The sequence below is a fragment of the Elephas maximus genome, chromosome 7 (assembly GCF_024166365.1).
Source record: "Elephas maximus indicus isolate mEleMax1 chromosome 7, mEleMax1 primary haplotype, whole genome shotgun sequence".
In the NCBI taxonomy this organism is placed as follows: domain Eukaryota; kingdom Metazoa; phylum Chordata; class Mammalia; order Proboscidea; family Elephantidae; genus Elephas; species Elephas maximus.
In genome coordinates, this window is record NC_064825.1 from 44,180,415 (window position 1) to 44,200,718 (window position 20,304).

The following is a 20,304-nucleotide window of genomic DNA, read 5'->3' on the forward strand; positions in this document are numbered from 1 at the left end:
TCTATTTCTAGCTTTTTAAGGAAGCACCAAATCTATTTCCAAAGTGGTTGTACCATTTTACATTCCCACCAGCAGTGTATAAATGTTCCAGTCTTTCTACAACCTCTCTAACATTTTTTATTTTGTGTTTTTTGAATTAATACCAGCCTTTTTTTGTTGGAGTAAGATGGAATCTCATTGTAGTTTTGATTTGCATTTCTCTAATAGCTAATGATAGTGAGCATTTCCTCATGTATTTGTTAGCTACCTGAATGTCTTCTTTAGTGAAGTGCCTGTTCATATCCTTTGCCCATTGTTTAATAGGGTTGTCTTTTTGTAATTGAGTTTTTGCAGTATCATGTAGATTTTAGAGATCAGATGCTGATCAGAAATTTCATACCTAAAAACTTTTTCCCAGTCTGTAGGTAATCTTTTTACTCTTTTGGTGAAGTCTTTAGAGAGCATAGGTGTTTGATTTTTAGGAGCTCCAGTTATCTAGTTTTTCTTCTGCATTGTTAGTAATGTTTTATATACTGTTTATGCCATGTATTAGGACTCTTAATGTTGTCCCTGTTTTTTCTTCCATGATCTTTATCGTTTTAGATTTTATATTTAGGTCCTCGATCCATTTTGAGTTAGTTTTTGTGCATGATGTGAGGAGTGGGTCTTGTTTCATTTCTTTGCAGATGGAAATCCAGATATGCCAACACCATTTGTTAAAGAGACTATCTTTTCCCCATTTAACTGACTTTGGGCCTTTGTCAAATATCAGCTGCTCATATGTGGATGGATTCTCAATTCTGCTCCATTGGACTATGTATCTGTTATTGTGCCAGTACCAGGCTGTTTTGACTACTGTGGCAGTATAATAGGTTCTAAAATCAGGTAGAATAAGGCCTCCCACTTTGTTCTTCTTTTTCAGTAATGCTTTACTTATCCAGGGCTCTTTCCCTTGCATATGAAGTTGGTGATTTGTTTCTCCATCTCATTAAAAAATGTGGTTGGAATTTGGATTGGAATTGCATTGTATGTATAGATTGCTTTCGGTAAAATAGACATTTTTACAATGTTAAGTCTTCCTATCCATGAGCAAGGTATGTTTTTCTACTTATGTAGGTTTCTTTTGGTTTCTTGCAGTAGTGTCTTTGTAGTTTTCTTTGTATAGGTCTTTTACGTCTCTGGTAAGATTTATTCCTAAGTATTTTATTTTCTTGGGGGCTACTATAAATGCTATTGATTTGGTGATTTCCTCTTCGATGTTCTTTTTGTTGGTGTGAAGGAATCCAAGTGATTTTTGTATGTTTATGCTGTATCCTGAGACTCAGCTGAACTCTTCTATTAGTTTCAGTAGTTTTCTTGAGGATTGTTTAGGGATTCCTGTGTATAGATCCTATCATCTGCAAATAGGGTTACTTCTTCCTTACCAATCTGGTTGCCCTTTATTTCTTTATCTAACATAATTGCTCTGGCTAGGACCTCCAGCACAGTGTTGAATAAGAGTGGTGATAAAGGCCATCCTCGTCTGGTTCCTGATCTCAAGGGGAATGCTTTCAGACTCTTTCCATTTAGGGTGATACTGGCTTTTGGCTTTGTATAAATGCCCTTTATTATGTTGAGGAATTTTCCTTCTATTCCTGTTTTGCTGAGAGTTTTTATCATGAATGGGTGTTGAACTTTGTCAAATGCCTTTTCTGCATCAGTTGATAAAATCATGGGGTTCTTGTGTTTTGTTTTATTTATATGATGGACTTCATTAGTTGTTTTTCTAATGTTGAACCATCCCTGCATACCTGGTATGAATCCCACTTGGTCATGGTGACTTATTTTTTTTGGATATGTTATTGAATTCTAGTGACTAGAATTTCGTTGAGGATTTTTGTGCCTAAGTTCATGAGGGACATAGGTCTGTAATTTTCTTTTTTTGTGGTGTCTTTACCAGGGTTTGGTATCAGGGATATGTTGGTTTCATAGAATGAGTTTGGGAGTATTCCGTCCTTTTCTATGCCCTGAAATACCTTTAGTAGTAGTGGTGTTAACTCTTCTCTGAAGGTTTGGTAGAACTCTGCAGTGAAGCCATCTGGGCCAGGGCTTTTTATTGTTGGGAGTTTTCGAGTACCTTTTCAATCTCTTCTTTTGTTATGGGCTTATTTAGTTGTTCTACCTCTGTTTGTGTTAGTTTTGGTAGGTAGTTTGTTTCTAGAAATTTCATCCATTTTTTCTAGGTTTTCAAATTTCTTAGAGTACAATTTTTTGTAGTAGTCTGTTACGATTCTTTTAATTTCATTTGGATTTGTTATAATGTCACCCATCTTGTTTTTGATTTGGGTTATTTGCTTCCTCTCCTGTTTTTCTTTTGTCAGTTTGGCCAGTGGTTCATCAAATCTGTTAATTTTTTCAAAGAACCAGCTTTTGGTCTTGTTAACTCTTTCAGTTGTTTTTCTGTTTTCTATTTCATTCAATTCCACTCTAATTTTTATTATTTGCTTTCTTCTGGTGCCCGAGAGTTTCTTTTGTTGCTCTCTTTCTTTTTGTTCAAGTCGTATGGATAATTCTTTGATTTTGGCCCTTTGTTCATTTTGTATATGTGAATTCATTGATATAAATTGACCTCTGAGCACTGCTTTAAGCTGTGTCCCAAAGGTTCTCACAGGAAGTGTTTTCATTCTCTTTGGATTCTATGAGTTTCTTTATTCCATCCTCAACGTCTTCTACAATCCAGTCTTTTTTGAGCAGGGTATTGTTCAGTTTCCAAGTGTTTGATTTCTTTTTCTTGTTTTTTTCTGTTATGGATTTCCACTTTTATGGCCTTAAGGTCAGAGAAGATACTTTGTAATATTTCAGTGTTTTGGGTTTTGTTGAGGCTTGCTGTATGACCTAACGTGGTCTATTCTAGAGAATGTTCCATGTGTGTTGGAAAAGAAAGTATACTTGGCTGCTGTTAGGTGGAGTGTTCTGTATAAGTCTATGAGGTCAAGTTGGTTGATTGTGGCATTTAGATCTTCTGCATCTTTATTGAGCTTCTTTCTGGATGTTCTCCCGTTCACCGAAAGTGGTGTGTTGAAGTCTCCTATGATAATTGTGGAGCTGTCTATTTCACTTTTCAATCCTGTTAGAGTTTGTTTTATGTATCTTGCAGCCCTGTCATTGGGTGCATAAATATTTAAATATGGTTATATCCTCCTGGTATATTGTCCCTTTCATCATTATATAGTGTCCTTCCTTATCCTTTGTAGTGGATTTAACTTTAAAGTCTATTTTTTCAGAAATTAATATTGGCAGTCTTGGTCTTTTTTGGTTGTTGTTTGGTTAATATATTTTTTTCAATCCTTTGAGTTTAGTTTGTGCCTCTAACATGTGTCTCTTGTAGGCAGCATATAGATCGATCATGTTTTTTTTTATCCATTCTGCCACTCTCTGTCTCTTTATTGGTACATTTAGTACATTTACATTCAGGGTAATTATGGATAGGTGTGAGTTCAGTGCTGTCATTTTAATACCTTTTTTTGTGTGTTGTTGACAGTTTCTTTTTCCCACTTAATTTTTTGTGCCGAGTAGTTTATATATTGTCTTTTTCTCATATTCATTGTTGTTGATTTTGTTTCTGCTGAGTCTCTATTTTTTTCTTGAATTTTATTTTGATGAAAAGGATTGTTAGTCTCCTTTGTGGTTGCCTTAATATTTACCCCTAGTTTTCTCAGTTTAAATCTAAATTTTATTTCTATATATCGCCTTGTCTTCCTCTCCATATGAAAGATCTATGACTATATTTCTTAGTCCCTCTTTATTATTTTAATGTTTTCTTCTTTTACATAATGATATTGCTGTTTCCCTGTTTTGACTGTTTTTTATCTTGATTTATTTTTGTGATTTCCCTATTAGGGTTGACATCTGATTGCTCTGTCCAGTGTTCTAGTCTTGGATTGATATCTGATATTATTGATTTTCTAACCAAAGAACTCCCTTTAGTATTTCTTGTACTTTTGATTTGGTTTTTACAAATTCCCTAAACTTCTGTTTATCTGGAAATGTCCTAATTTTGCCTTCGTATTTGAGAGATAGTTTTGCTGGGTATATGATTATTGGGTGGCAATTTTTTTCCTTCAATGCTGTGTATAAGTCATCCCATTGCCTTCTTGCCTGCATGGTTTCCACCAAGTACTCTGAACTTATTGACTGTCCTTTGTAGGTAATTTTTCACTTATCCCTAGCTGCTCTTAAAAATCTCTCTTTATCTTTGGTTTTGGAAAATTTCGTTATAATATGTCTTCGTGACTTTCTTTTAAGATCTACCTTATGTGGAGTTTGGTGAGCATCTTGGGTAGATATCTTCTCATCTTTCGTGATAGCAGGGAAGTTTTCTGCCAACAAATCTTCAACAATTCTCTCTGTATTTTCTATTATCCCTCCCTGTTCTGGTACTCCAGTCACTCATAGGTTATTTCTCTTGATAGAGTCCCATATGATTCTTAGGGTTTTTTCATTTTTTTTTTTAATTCTTTTAACTGATTTTTCTTCAAATATATTGGTGCCAAGTTCTTCGTCTTCAGTCTCACCAACTCTGCCTCCCAATTGCTCAGTTCTGCTCCTCCGACGTTCTACTGAGTTGTCTACTTCTGTAATTTTATTGTTAATCTTTTGAATTTCTGATTGGTGTCTCTCTATGGATTCTTGTAGCTTATTAAATTTTTCATTATGTTCTTGAAATACCTTTTTAATTTCTTCACCTGCTTTATCTGTGTGTTCCTTGGCTTGTTCTGTATATTGCCTTATCTCCTTCCTGATCGCTTTCCTGATGTCTTGAAGAGTTCTGTATATTAATCTTCTATATTCTGCATCTGGCAATTCCCGGAAGGCAACTTCATCCAGAAGATCCCTTGATTCTTTGTTCTGAGAGCTTGTTGAAGCAATCATGGTCTGATTCTTTATGTGATTTGATATTGACTGTTGTCTCCGACCCATTTATAAGTTTTTGTATTAGTTTATTTCATGTTTACTTACTGTATCCTAGCTTCTTACTTTGTTTTGTTTTGATGTGCCCAGATGGGTTGCTTGAGTGAGCTAGCTTAATTATTTTCACTTTTGAAGCTCTAATGTCATGTCACCACATGGCTAGAGCTCTTTTCAGGTATATCATCGTAGGAGTGCATTCCCTTTTCTTGTATGGATTCATCTCAGGTGTCCAGGTAGCTGGTCATCAAGTGTGTGGTACAGGTTCTGTCCTACCGTCTTAGAGGAGTAGGGGTGATTGGTGTAGGTACCAGTATCTGGTTGTAGCAGGGGGTCACCTTCTGAACAAGGCAAGGGTTGACAGTTGTCCCCTGAGTGTCTGTGAGTAAAACGTGTCCCTGTTGCCTAGAGCACATAGTTGGTTGTGTTCGCAGACGGACCACGGGCACCCAGTGTTTTTGGTTCCAAGGACTGATAGGTACCAGTTATCCTTGGGCCCCTGTCGTGGGTAGTTGGGTGACCTGAGTGTAGCCACCAGTCCTTGGGCCTCTTACGTGGGTAGCTGAGAACCCTCCCTGTTTCAAAGGCAAAGTGGTATCAAACATCAAATACCCACCTCTCTACTGCACAGCTGAAATAGTTGCTGTCTGTGAACAAGGTCCTATTCTTTTGAAATATGCCCACTCAGGTCCATGCAGGTGGGAAAGGTATCAAAGCCCACGGACCGTTTATGCATCGACAGGAGCCGCTTCTCTCCTGAGCTCCCCAGGTTAGTGGACCTGGCAGATTATCTTTTCCCCCAATTGTGAATTTATTCCTTTTACAACGCTGGGAGAATGGATCAGGGCACTCAGCAGGGGGTATCTCAGGCCCAGGGAAATCAACAGCTGCTGAAGCTGGCCTAGGAGCAGGGGGTGCGGTGAAATATACGCACGTACTTAGCTTTTGCCGATAGTCCTGTTCTTCTTTGGTTCCAGAGGTTTGAGTAGGCTATGCTACAGCCAAATGCTACCACCAGCCCACAGTAGTCGCTCCTGGGAATGGTGTCTGAGGGTTCCTGATGATTCAGGTCCGACAGCTGCTCTCCACTTCTGAACTGTCTCTCCCTCCTCCTGCCGCTCAGTCCATTTTCTAACCTTGCCTTTGATGTTCAGGGCTCCCTGCTTGTCATAAGTATAATTGTTTCACTTTTTTTTCAGCTCTTTGTTGTAAGAGGGATCACTGGAAGCATCTGAGTCCTCTGCTATCTTGGCCCCGCCTCCTCAGTTAATAATACTTAATGGGTGATTCCATTACATACAGTGAGAAATAAGCTCTGAGTTAGATGGAGATCAGTTAGAGAGGATTCAGTCCTTAGAGAGCCCATATAGGGTTGATAGACATATATAAAGAATTATGATGGTTGGATAACAGTGCTGTAGAGTTTACTCATGCTTTCCTGACTATGACTGCATGTCATCATGATATGAAGGAGTCCAACTGAACCATCCTCCAGGCCATGTTTCCACATCATATTAACATCGTGTCATGTAATTTCATGTCATATCATCCTTTCATCTATTCATTGATTTAGCAACATTAACTGAGTATTTACTAGGCCAGATGCTGAAAGCAGAGAGAAGTATGATGTGGCCTTTCTTCTCAAGGTACTCACTGTGTGTTCCAGGACACAGAGAAGAAAATCATTGATGTGGTGAGTGCTACAGTGGAGAGAGGCATAGATGCTGAGGAAAACAGATGAAAGTCCCTGCCCCATTAGGAAAGGTGAGGGAAACTTTGCAAAGGAGGTGACACCTTAGCCAGTGTGGAATGATGATTAAGTAAGTTCACTTGGTAGTCCAGGTGTAGAACACAATTCCAAGTGCAGCAAACATCTGAAGAGCCAGGAGAAATGAGGGAGAATGTCCTCCTCGCAGAACTGTGATGGTGTAGTCTAGAGATTCAGTGAATGGGTCTTTGAAATCAGACTAATCTGCATTCAAGTCTGAGCTCCACCACCTAATTGTGATTTGATCTTAGAAAAGCTTATTGCTCAAGGTTCATCTATAGAAAACAAAATAGACTTTTAACTAATGTAATTAGAAAGAAATTTATTACTGGATATTAAATGGCTTGCATAATTGTTATTAAGACTGAAGACAGAGACTAGTTTGAATTTTCAGGAATGATTCACAGAGCCATACCACTGAACTGGGCCACCAAAGAAGTTTCTGTTCCTGCCATGTTCGGGAAGCTGCATATTGAGTTGGGATGCCACGAGTAAAGCTACTAGACCAGACCATGTCTTGTACTCTGCCTCTTCTCCCACTTAACTTTGTTCCCTATGTAAAACTGGAACCTAGCTCAAGGGAGTCTGAGAAATACAGTTTTTAACTTTTAACCTTTGCAATATAGGAAGATGCATCTGATGAAGACTGGAATAGATGTGAGTGAGCCAAATCCACAGTATATGTACCACCAATACCAACCTGCTCTGAGCCCTAGTTTAGTCACCAAAAAAACTTGATGACTCACTGGGTACAGGGGTAGGAGTGATGAACCAGGAAAAGTAAAGGATGACTCTCAGGGTGTTGGCCTGGATGGCTTGGTGGTCTGATAATTTACTAGTTGCCGTCGAATCATTTCTGACCACATGTGCGTCAGGGTAAAACTGTGCTCCCTAGAGTTTTCAATGGCTGATTTTTTTCAGAGGTACTTCTGGGTGGACTTGACCCTCCATCCTTTTTGTTGGCAGTATGAATGGTTTAGCACCGCTCAGGACCCCTGGTGCTAAACCATTCATATAGACTGTCCTGCTACAGGGTCAGGGTTTCTTACGTAGCAGAGCAGCTTCCTTGCTGTGGTCTATGTTGGTCCGTGACGCAAGAGTTTCTAAAAAAAAATAATAAATTTAAAACAAATATTTAAATTTCTTTTTTTAGTTTTTATTGTGCGTTAAGTGAAAGTTTACAAATCAAGTCAGTCTCATACAAAAACTTATACACACCTTATTATATACTCCTAATTGCTCTCCCCCAATGAGACAGTAGACTCCTTCCCTCGATTCTCTATTTTTGTGTCCATTCGGCCAGTTTCTGATCCCCTCTGCTCTCTCATCTCCCCCCCAGACAGGAGGTGCCAACATGGCCTCATGTGTCTACTTGATCCAAGAAGCTCATTCTTCTCCAGTATCATTTTCTATCCCATAATCTAGTCCAATCCCCGTATGAAGAGTTGGGTTTGGGAATGGCTTCTGTCTTGGGCTAACAGAAGGTCTGGAGACCATAACCTCCAGGGATCTTCTAGTCTCAGTCAGACCATTAAGTCTGGTCTCTTTATGAGAATTCGTGGTCTGCATCCCACAGCTCTCCTGCTCCCCCAGGGGCTCTCCGTTGCACTCCCTGTCAGGGCTGTCATCAGTTATAGCCGGACACTATCTAGCTCTCCTGGTCTCGGGCTGATGCAGTCTCTGACTTACGTGGTCCTTTCTGTCTCTTGGGCTCATAATTACCCTGTATCTTTGATGTTCTTCATTCTCCTTTGCTCCAGGTGAGTTGAGACCCATTGGTACATCTTAGATGGCCGCTTGCTAGCGTTTAAGACCCCAGACACCACTCTTCAAAGTGGGATGCAGAATGTTTTCTTAATAGATTTTATTATGCCAGTGGACTTAGATGTCCTCTGAAACCATGGTCCCCAAACCCCCACCCCTGCTACGCTGGCCTTCAAAGCGTTCAGTTTATTCAGGAAACTTCTTTGCTTTTGGTTTAGTCCAGTTGTGCTGACCTCGCCTGTATTAAAATTTTTGAAAAGATTAAAGAAAGGAAAGTTTAAGTGATACACAAGCATAACGATTTGTTCTCTTTCCAATGTGCATTCCGTGACACACTTGGTATTATTGAGTGCCTGCTCTGCACCAGGAATGATGTGCTAAGCTAGCGTTTAGCAAACCACAGCTTAAGAACCAAATTTGGCCTGCTGCCTGTTTTTGTAAATAACATTCACTCGAAGTACAGCCACACTCATTTATTTAGTTATTGTTGATGGTTGCTTTCATGCTGCAGTGGCCATATAGACTGCAAAGCCTAAAATATTTACTCTCTGGCCCTTTACAAAAAAAATTTGCTGAGCCCTGCTCTAAGCCATGGGCAAGCCACAGCTTTGTAAGCCAAGGTTCCTGTCTCCTTCATACCTCCTGTGAAGTAATGTTTAAATCACATTTTATCTCTTTTGCTCCCCCACCAAAATGCTTAGTTTTGGAGGCTGCTATCTGAGGTTGTTGGCCCTGAGCCCAGGAAAATAAACTCTACTTCCTTACTCAGCTCCACCTAAACCAACATTTAGGTTCTGTCCCTGACAGTTTTTATCCTATCGACACTAAAGCAAAGCAGAATATACAAAAAGCAAGGCAGTTTAGTTATCAGCTGCAGTGCTGACCATTAGTAGGTGCTTAGTAAATACCTGTTTGTTTGAATTGCCCTCATAATCTGGGTTTTATAAGGTAATAATCCTTCTGGGCTTTGGGCTGGTCACACCACTTTTTTGGTGCTGTGGTCAGTGCTGGGCACTGTTTCAGGCTTGAGTGCATTCTGAGGGTGAAAGATCTGGAAAGGGAAGCAGAAGGAAAGCAGTAGTTACTGAAGGCCCATTATGCTTTACAAACATTATTGCTCTTAGGTGTTGTTACCATTTTACAGATAAGAAATGGAAATTTAAGGAAGTGAAGCAGTTTGCTCAAGGTAAACAGTGAAGAAGTATCAGAACCAGAATTTGAATGTAGAGACCTGACTCTGACATACATCCCCTGTGATACGCAGCAGCAAAGGGGATTCCTGGATCACGTAGGAGTTAGGAGCAGATGATCACTGGGGTTTTTTCTAACTTAGAATTTCTGTATTTATCGAAAAGCCAAGTGTGAGTTGGAGGTTCATATAAAAGGTTTTCTGATTAGGACTAAGGTCATGTATTTATTAGTGCTAGTTTAAAACAAACAAACAAACTTCTGCCTCCCACACATTGGCCTTTGCTGAAATCCAAGCAGCCATTTAATTCAACCAAGATTTTACTTGATAGAAAGTCTGCTGTAGTTCAATGAGAGCCCTGGGGGATGGTTTCTGTTTGTTTCTAGAATTTCACATAACTACCTTGTCTTCACTACTGTACCTTGGCTGTCTTACAGGGGCTTAGTAAATATTTGTTGAAAACTTTAGTTATGACAACTTAACCAGGAATGAAGGCTTTTAAGATTTTCGTAGAATTTTCATCTGGCCATAGCTCACCTCTAGACTTATAGATTTGATGTTTTGTAAGGCTCTGCTGTCTTTGAAATAACCAAACTTGTTACCTATCAAGTCCCACTATGTACCCACTCTTCTAAATAGTTTACATACATTATTTCATTGAATTCGAGTACAATACTATGAGGATTACCCCATTTTTACAATGTCTGAGAAGCATGCCTGATGAGGGGGGTAGGGTTCACTTTATTCAATACATATAGTTTTTGAGTATCTATCATATGCCAGGCAATGTGTTAGAAGAGATACAATAGTAAACAAGACTTAGTCTCTGCTGTGAGGGATCTTACAGCCTGGTGAGGGAAATAGCTAGGTAAAAAGGAAAGGCAGTATCGTGTTTTCCACAAATTATAACCAACTAGTGGCAGTCAGCTAATGTATAATCTGCTGGTCAGTGTTTTCTATAATTGTAACCAAAGGCAGAATCTTCCTGGAGTGGGAATGTGTCAGAAATAGAATGATTTAGGGCTGTCTTTTGCAAGAGAGACATCAGAGATGTGAAAGGGAGAGACTGGCCACACACAATAGCACTTCGTAGGTATGATAAGCTAGTTCAGGGACTTCCATTATGCTGGGTTCCCACAGGCGAGCAAGCTCTCCAGGACAAACTCAAACCACCCAAACTCACAAGAGATGATACATAAGCAACATACAGCAGTTTTGTCAGGAACGATGGGGATAATTCAGTTTGGGACCAGATTTTTTGTGCCCCTTTCCAGGGCATCTCTTTCAGGTATAAAGGTCCTTGTTAGGTCCTGTTGAGTTGATTCCAACTCACAGCAACCCCATGTGACAGAGCAGAACCGCCACATAGGGTGTAACCTAGGCTGTAATCTTTACAGGAAGAGATCGCCAGGTCTTTTCTCCCTTGGAATGTCTGGGTGGGTTTGAACCACTAACGTTTTGGTCAACAGCCAAGTGTTTAACTGTTGTGCCTCCAGGGCTCCTTTCAAGGTCCCTAAAATAAAAAAATAAAAAAACCTAACTCATTGCTGTCGAGTTGATTTCAGCTCATCCCTAGGAGGTGGAATTAACTGTCAGAAGGTTGTCTGCTGAGCCTGAGATTAGAGGAAGAGGGTTAGCCCTATAGACAGTTTCATCCAGGCCACTATGAAGCCTGATATATTATGCCAGTCCTGAAACAGTCAGCTTCCCTACTGACCCAAGTCTTAGGTCACCAACAATCACCATTTTCTTCCCCATGAATGGCTGGAATCCTCCTGCAGAACTTCATTCTTCTAGTTATTTTTTTCAGCTGCTCTGTATACCACTTCTCTTCTGTTAAAAAATATCTTTCTTTAGATAATTACATACATTTCAGCTTTCTTTAGTTAATATAGTTCTTGGGACACAATTTCCTCATATAAATTGGATCCAGATCACCTTAGTCACATCTTTTTTTTTTTTTTCTGGGGGGTGGGTGGGATCAGGGAGCCCTTTCTTTCCAAGAAGATAATCTCATAAATTATGAACCCATCCTCTGAGTACACTTCCTGGTGGATCCCATGTCTTGGCACACTGTTAATCGCTTATTAATCTCTTTTGTATGCCTATAATTCTTTAATGCTTTTACATTCATAAAAAATTAAGTTAGCTGTTTATTTTTTAAAAATTTCGTATTTTTTTCTTGTCAGAAGTGTTTTGTTAAAACAATTTGTTACAACTATTTTTAAATTACACTATATATCCATATAAGCCAAAAAAAAACCTGTTGCCATTGAGTCAATTCTGACTCACAGCAACTCTATAGATAATATAATACAAAATCATTCAGTCATCAAAAAGAATGAGGTGCCTTTATATAAATGCTTTCTAAGGTAGATTGCCAGGTAACACACACACACACCCCTACCCTTTCCCCTTGCCAAAAAATGAAAAACAACACTTTTATATGTGTAGCATATCTCTGGAAGGATTCAATAGAAATTGGTAATGGTGGTGACCTCTGGGGATATGAAGGGGGACTAATTTAATTGTATATCCTTTAATACCTTGTAAATATAGTACTTTAGATATGTATTACCTGTTCAAAAAATTAAGTTTTCTAAATCATCTTTAATCCCAGCCCTGAACACAACTATTTTATTTGTGCATACACTTCCTAATTTCTTGTCCACAGGCAGATATGTTTTTATATTGCAATCATTGTGTCTATACCTATGCCAGTTGTCGTACCGTCAAGTCAGCTCTGACTTATGGTGGCTCCGTGTACAACAGATCAAAATGTTGTCCAGTCCTGCGACAACTTCGCTCTCACTGATATGCTTGAATCGATTGTTGCAGCCACAGTGTATTTTGAGTGCCTGCCAACCTAGGGGGCTCATCTTCTGGCAGTATATTGGACAATATTCTGTTATGATCCATAGGGTTTTCATTGCCTATTACCAGTTAGGATGCTTTTAATTATGGTTATCAGAAAACTTTATCTCAAACTAGCTTCCAGATGGCTAATTATTTCCTCAGATGATCACAAATCAGGGGTAGGTCAGTTCTAAGTATGGCATGATCGTCGACAGCTTATATATATCATCAAGGTCCCAGTTTCTTTCTGTCTCTTTGGGTTTCTCTTGTCCTCAGCATTGGATTTATCCTAGGGCTGATTTCCCGTACAGCTACAACATGGCTACCAGTGGCAATCAGGACTATAAATTTTCTTGTTCGGATGAGTGAGTAAGTGAGTACACTCTTCCAAGCATAGACTATAAGTCCTTCCATTTGGACGACTGATTAGGCCAATTTAGGTCACATAAGCAGGGGGGTAACATGTACTGATTGGCTTAGACCAATCAGGTCTAAGAACTGGGCTTGGGGATACCTTCCTTTAAACAAAACCAGGGGTAAGTTAGTAAAGAAGTGGAAAATGGCTAATTGAATAGACAACCAAGAGTGCGCACCACAATACCTATTTTTTTAAAAACTTTTTTATGACGATATGAAAAAAGTGTCCGTTATATAAAAAAAAAATTGAGAAATAAAGCATAGTTGGGAGAAGACACTAAAAAGCATCCTAATATCACTATCCAGAAAACAACTTTGCTGTTATTTTTCTCCTATCCATAAGTTTTTACATAGTTGGATCATATAGTTTATTATATTTTGAACTTCAGTGGCTATAGAGTATTTCATTAACTAGATGTACCATAATTTAACAGTTCTTCTACCACTGGATATTTGATAGTTACTGGGTTTTTACTGTAATAGTCTACACAACAATGAATATTGTGGTATATTAAGTATTAGTATTTCATTTCTGTTGGGTACTTCCCTTAGTGTTACTTCTCAGCATAAAACCACTGATGAAAATTGTTGACCATATAGAACATAGTACAGTTTTGCTTTCCAAAAAGGTATCAGTTTAAATTGCTATCACAGTGTGAGTGAACCAATTTCATTATTGTCTCCAGCATTGGGTATTGTCATTTAAATATTTGTGATCAATTTGCTAGGTGTAAAATGGTAAGATGTTTTTGACAAAGTCTTTATGTTGGTGGCATTATCCTTATTCTGTGTTTGGTTTGGGATTTTGTTTACTACAGGGATCTGCAAAGACTTGGAGAACTTCAGTCTGAATTGGCAGGAGTAGCTGACTTCTCTGCTACCTACCTTCAGTGTCAGCTTCTTCTCATCAAGGTTGGTTGTGATCCATTATGTTTATGATTGTGGTGCTAAGAATGCACTTGAATAAAGGGTCCAGCACTGTTTGAAGCCATAAGTGGAAAAACTTATGGTCTTGTGCAACCACTTAGCAATGCAGAAATTACAGACTGTACAGTACAATTAAATTTGTCTCTAATTAAAGGAATATTAACTCATTTTAGGAATTTGAATTTTTACATTTGGGAGAATTCTTTCCTGATTGTACAATTAGAGCAAATTGGATAGTCATTTTCATTAGAATCTCAAAGGACTTATATGAACTTCTCTTTTCTTAAATGCTTGCTTCACTTTGTCAAAGTCAAAATGTTAATTCCATTGCTCTTACAGGGACAACTTGCTGGCATTTCAGACTAAGTAGTCAGTAAATATACGCAAAATTGCTATCCAAGAAGTTGTTTTACTTTGCTGAGTTAAAAACCAATTAAACTAGCTGAGTAGCTTTGAGCTTCTGCAGCAGATTGCTGCCATAAATTTAGGCTCAGAATTTCAGAGAGCCCTTCTTATTTGATAAGCCTTAATCTTGGCTTTAGTCCCAAATGTTAGTCTTAAAAGTGGTGAGTCAGAATTTTTTTTCTACAGTAAGATGTGTGAGCTTGTGTTAAATGCCATATTTAAGGGTTATGCAGATGTGTGCACTCATGCGAATGTGGGCATATATACTATGTGTGGAGGACAGAAGCAAAATTGTGCGTTGGTGGGGATTTAAATAGCTCTTGGTTTTTTTGTTAGACTATATTCTTTCAGATGTATACATCTGTATAAACATCACCCTAAAAAGTTCTCTTGTGCCCCTTCGAAAAGTTGTTTGGCTTTTCCAAGTCTCTGTGAAACAGGACTAATAATAACTACCCCTTGGGGATAGGTAAGGATTGGTAAGAAGCAAAGTATGTGAAAGCTCTTGGCCATGTCACTGTTGGCCTCCTTCCTCCTTCCTTGGCTTGCTGTCTTTCCCATAGGAATGCAAGAAGGCCTCTGAAAAAAATCTGTTTTTCTATAGTAGCAAAATATGGGTGAGGAAAAGAAAAGCAATTACACCTAAAAAGAACAGAGTACTGTTTTGCTTACACAGTGTCAAGGAGTAGCAGGGTAGGTAAGGGGCCCAGACCTAGAACCCAAGGCAGAAATGTGCGTGATGGTAGGAGAACAGCTAAATAAATTGTGGCACATCTACTCAACAGTATATTCTATAGCCAGTGATGATCTTTATGAAATTATTATATAATGTGACAATGCTTATGATGTAATGTTATGTCTGGGGAGTAAAGAATACAAAATTATTTATACTTTCTGACTATAGCTATATAAAAAGCACACATATGAAAAAAGATTGAGTAAATATTCAAAAACAATAACTCTGTTAAGGGTAGTATGATTTGAGTGATTTAAAATTTCCTGTAGTCTAAACCTGCCACACTTCTGTAGTCACCAGATACATGTGATTTTGAGCTCTTAAAATATGGCTAATTTAACTGAGATATACTGTGTACATTTACTAAACAAAGAATGTGAATTATCTCATCAATAATTTTTAAAATATTGTTTGGTGAAATGATAATGCCTTGGATATATTGGGTTAAATAAACCATATTGTTGAAATTAATAACAATATAGTTTATTATGATGATGAAGTAAAAGAGCAGAACAGAAGATTTCAAAGGGTGGCTTGAGAAGTCAAAGTATTATAATGACATGTGTAAAGACCTGGAATTAGAAAATCAAAAGAGAAGAACACACTACGAATTTCTCAAACTAAAAGAACTGACGAAAAAATTCAAGCCTCAAATTGCAATACTGAAGGATTCTGTGGGCAAAATATTGAACAATGTAGGAAGCATCAAAAGAAGATGGAAGGAATACACAGTCCATTACACCAAGAAGAATTGGTCAACACGTTCAGCCATTTCAGGAGTTAGCATATGATCAAGAACCGATGCTACTGAAGGAAGAAGTCCAAGCAGCACTGAAGACACTGGCGAAAAGCAAGGCTGTGGGAATTGATGGAATATCAATTGAGATGTTTCGATAACTGCTGCAGTGCTGGAAGTGCTCACTCATGTATGCCAAGAAATTTGAAAGACAGCTACATAGGCATCCGACTGGAAGAGATCCATATTTATGCCTATTCAAAAGAAAGGTGATTCAACAGAATGGAGAAATTATTGAACAATATGGTTAATATCACACACAAGTAAAATTTTGCTGAAGAGCATTCAAAAGCGGTTACAGCAGTATATCGACAGAGAACTGCCAGAAATTCAAGCCAGATTCAGAAGAGGAAGTGGAAAGGGGGATATCATTGCTGATGTAAGATGAATCTTGGTTGAAACCAGAGAATACCAGAGAGATGTTTGCCTATGTTTTATTGACTATGCAAAGGTATTCAACTGTGTAGATCATAACAAATTATGGATAACATTGGGAAGAAAGGGAATTCTAGAACACTTAATTGTACTCATGAGGAAACTGTACGTAGACTAAGAGGCAGTTGTTTGAACAGAACAAGGGGATACTATGTGGTTTAAAGTCAAGAAAGGTGTGCATCAGGCTTGTATCCTTTCACTGTGCTTACTCAGTCTGTAGGCTGAGTAAATAATCTGAGAAATGAGTATATAAAGAAGAACACAGCATCAGGATTGGAGGAAGATTCATTAACAACCTGCATTACACAGATGACACAACCTTGCTTGCAGAAAGTGAAGAGGACTTGAAACACGTAATGATGAAGATCAAAGACTATGGCCTTCAGTATGGATTACACTTTAACATAAAGAAAACAAAAATCTTCACAACTGGACCAATACACAACATCTTGATAAATGGAGAAAAGATTGAAGTTGTCAAGGATTTCATCTTACTTGGATCAACAATCAATGACCATGGAAGCAGCAGTCAGGAAATTAAATGACACATTGAATTGGGCAAATATACTGCAAAAGACCCCTTTCAAGTGCTAAAAAGCAAAGACATCACTTTAATGACTAAGGTGTGCCTGATCCAAGCCATAGTGTTTTCAGTCACCACATATGCATGCGAAAGTTAGGCAATGAACAAGGAAGGCCTAAGAAGAATTGATGTCTTTGAATTACAGTGTTGGTGAAGAATATTGAATATACCATGGAGTACCAGAAAAATGAACAAATCTGTTTTGAAAGAAGTACAGCCAGAATGCTCCTTAGAAGCAAGAATGACAAGACTTCATCTCACATACTTTCAACATGTTAACAGGAGGAGCCAGTTCCTGAAGGACATCATGCTTGGTAAAGTAGAGGGTCAATGAAAAAGAGGAAGACTCTCAACAAGATGGATTGACCCAGTGGATGCAACAGTGGGCTCAAGCATAACAACAATTATGAGGATGATGCAAGACCAGGCAATGTTTTGTTCTGTTGTACATGGGGTTGCTATGAGTCAGAACTGACTCAACGACACCTAACAACAGCATTGAAATTAATGTCACTTATTTCTCTTTACTTTTTAATGTGCCTTCAAGAGGATTGGAAATTACATATATAGTTCACATTATATTTCTATTGGACAGTACTAGTCTAGGCTTTGTATATTGTTAATAGTTTATGTCTGTAATTAAGAAGGACCCAGAAAATAAGACTCTATAGCAGAAGTTTAGAGGAGATGAGAGAGGAGGCTGTGCAGATGGATAGGAGAGAACAAAGATAGAAAGTAAAATCCATGGCCGTTAGTGATGGCTTTGAATGTAGAGAGATCTAAGAAGGCTGCCTGAGTTCCAATTTGAGTATGTCAGTAAGGTGATGGGGGTATTCATTTAGTGAGCATGGGCAAAGAAAAAACAGCACAGGTCAAGGAAGAAAGGTCTAGAGGACTCAAGGTAGTTCGATGGCACTGGAAACAAGGAGTGCCCAAAGGCTAGGAAGCTGGCTTGACTGGACGTTCTAGTGAGGCCTTTGTGGTTCGTGTACTCTAATTCCAAGCACTGGTCTGGGACACAGGGCCTTTGGGCCAGGAATCAGATAGAATAAACAGGCACATTGGTCTTCCTCTTCTCAGTAATTGGTATGTTTATAACAAGAGGTTTATTGGCTTAAAATTTGATTGAGACAAAGTCCTGATCATGGTAGATTTTCAAAACAAAACAAAAGTGTAAATCTCAAATGATATCTCAGTCTTTGTGATTTCTGTGTTGTTCTCTCCTGGTCTGTCTCTGTAGGCCTTGCAGGAAAAGCTGTGGAATGTGGCTGCCCCTTTGTATTTGAAGCAGAGTGATCTGGCCTCAGCAGCAGCAAAACAGGTAAAGTTATCATGACCTTCTTCTCAGATCTCTATCCAGGAATTGTCTACTGCGTGCCAGAGCCAGAGGCCTTCACATGGCTCCATTACTCTGCTGTGGCCTCCCTAATTTCATCCTGTGACAGAAGTTATCAGTATGGGAAGCAGCACGCACGGAAGGGACACAGACTGACTTTCGAGTCAAGGTAGTTAGATTCTAGTCCCCGGTCAGCCATCAGTTTGCTGGGTGATACTGAGCAAGTTACTTAACCTGCCTGAATATTCCTTCTCTGAAATGTGGGAGTTGAATTAGATAATTTCTAAGATTCTTGTGTGTTCTAAAATATTATCGGTTTGTATTCCAGATATATGGAATTCTAAAAGTTACTTTCATGAATCTTTCATCTTAAAGTTTACTTTAACTCATTTTGAGGTTGTTTATGTTTTAGCACATATCATCTGTTAGAAGATAAGAGGTCCTTAAGTTTCTTCCCCCCGTCAGTTTGTTGTGCTATGGTGGCTTGCATGAGGTATGATGCTGGAACCTATGCCACTGGTATTTGAAATACCAGAAAGGTCACACATGGTGGACAGGTTTCAGTGTAGCTTCCAGACTAAGACAGACTGGCAAGGAAGGACCTGGCAATCTATTTATGAAAAAATGGGCCAGTGAAAATCTTATAAATACCAGTGGAACATTGTCTGATATAGTGCCAGAAGACGAACCCTCAAGTTGGAAAGCACTCAAATACGACGGGGAGAGTTGCCTCTTTAAGGTAAAGTCAACCTTAATGACGTAGGTGAAATAAAGCTTTTGGAACCATCATTAGCTGATGTGGCATGACTCAAAATGAAGAAACAGCTGCAAACATTCTTTAGTAACTGGCATGTGGACTGCACAAAGTATGAATCTAGGAAAATTGGAAGTTGTCAAAAATGAAATGTAATGCTGAAGATCGACGTCCTAGGCATTAGTGAGCTTAAATGGACTGGTATTGGTCATTTTGAATCGGACGATCATGTGGTCTATTATGCCTGGAATGACAAATTGAAAATGAATGGTGTCACATTCATTGTCAGAAAGAACATTTCAGGATCTGTCCTGAAGTACAGTGCTGTCAGTGATAGGGTAATATTCATATGCCTACAAGGAAGAACAGTTAATGTGACTGTTTTCCAAATTTACGCACCAACCATGAAAGAGGAAATTGAAGATTTTTTACCAACTTCTGCAGTCTGAGATTGATCAAACACGCAATCAAGATACATTGATAATTACTGGTGATTAGAATGCAAAAATTGGAAACAAAAAAAGAAGGATCAGTAGTTGGAAAATATGGCCCTGGTGATAGGAACATCAGAGATTGCATGATAGAATTTTGCAAGACCAATGACCAATTCATTGGAAATACCTTTCTTCAACAACATAAATGGCAACTATACATGTGGACTTCACTAGATGGGATACACAGGAATCAAATTGACTACATCTGTGGAAAGAGACAATGGAGAAGCTCAGTGTCATCAGTTAGAACAAGGCCAGAGGTCTGCTGCAGAATAGACCATCAATTGCTCATATGCAAGTTCAAGTTGAAGCTGAAGAAAATTAAAACCAATCCACAGGAACTAAAATATGACCTTGAGTATATCCCACCTGAATTTAGAGACCATCTCAAGAATAGATTTGACACACTGAACACTAATGACTAAAGACCAGACAAATTATGGGATGACATCATACATGTAGAACGCAAAATGTCATTAAAAAGACAGGACAGAAAGAAAAGACCAAAATGGATGTCAAAAGAGACTCTGCAACTTGCTCTGGAACATAGAGTAGCTAAAGTGAACAGAAAAAAATGAAGTAAAAAAGCTGAACAGAAAATTTCAAAAGGCAGCTCGAGAAGACAAAGTAAAGTATTATAATGAAATGTGCAGAGACCTGGAGTTAGAAAAACAAAAGGGAAGAACATACTCAGCATTTCTCAAGCTGAAAGAACTGAAGGAAAAATTCAAGCCTCAAGCTGAAATATTGAAGCATTCTAGGGGCAAAATATTGAACAACGCAGGAAGCATCAAAAGAAAATGGAAACTGAATGCTTCAAAGGTCAGCAGAGCAAGGGCGGGGGTTTGGGGACTATGGCTTAAGGGGACTTCTAAGTCAATTGGCAAAATAATTCTATTATGAAAACATTCTGCATCC

General features: G+C 38.6%; 1 protein-coding gene across 4 annotated transcripts in view; it reads left to right on the top strand.

Annotated features, from left to right (window-relative positions):
- Window positions 1-20,304, top strand: part of INTS4 (integrator complex subunit 4) — a 131,453-nt gene that overhangs the window by 79,702 nt on the left and 31,447 nt on the right. For all 4 annotated transcript variants that reach the window (XM_049889718.1, XM_049889720.1, XM_049889721.1 and 1 more), the window contains 2 exons: window positions 13,739-13,832; window positions 18,043-18,123. In XM_049889718.1, coding sequence (XP_049745675.1) covers window positions 13,739-13,832; window positions 18,043-18,123 — 175 coding nt within the window. The remainder of the gene's footprint in view (window positions 1-13,738; window positions 13,833-18,042; window positions 18,124-20,304) is intronic.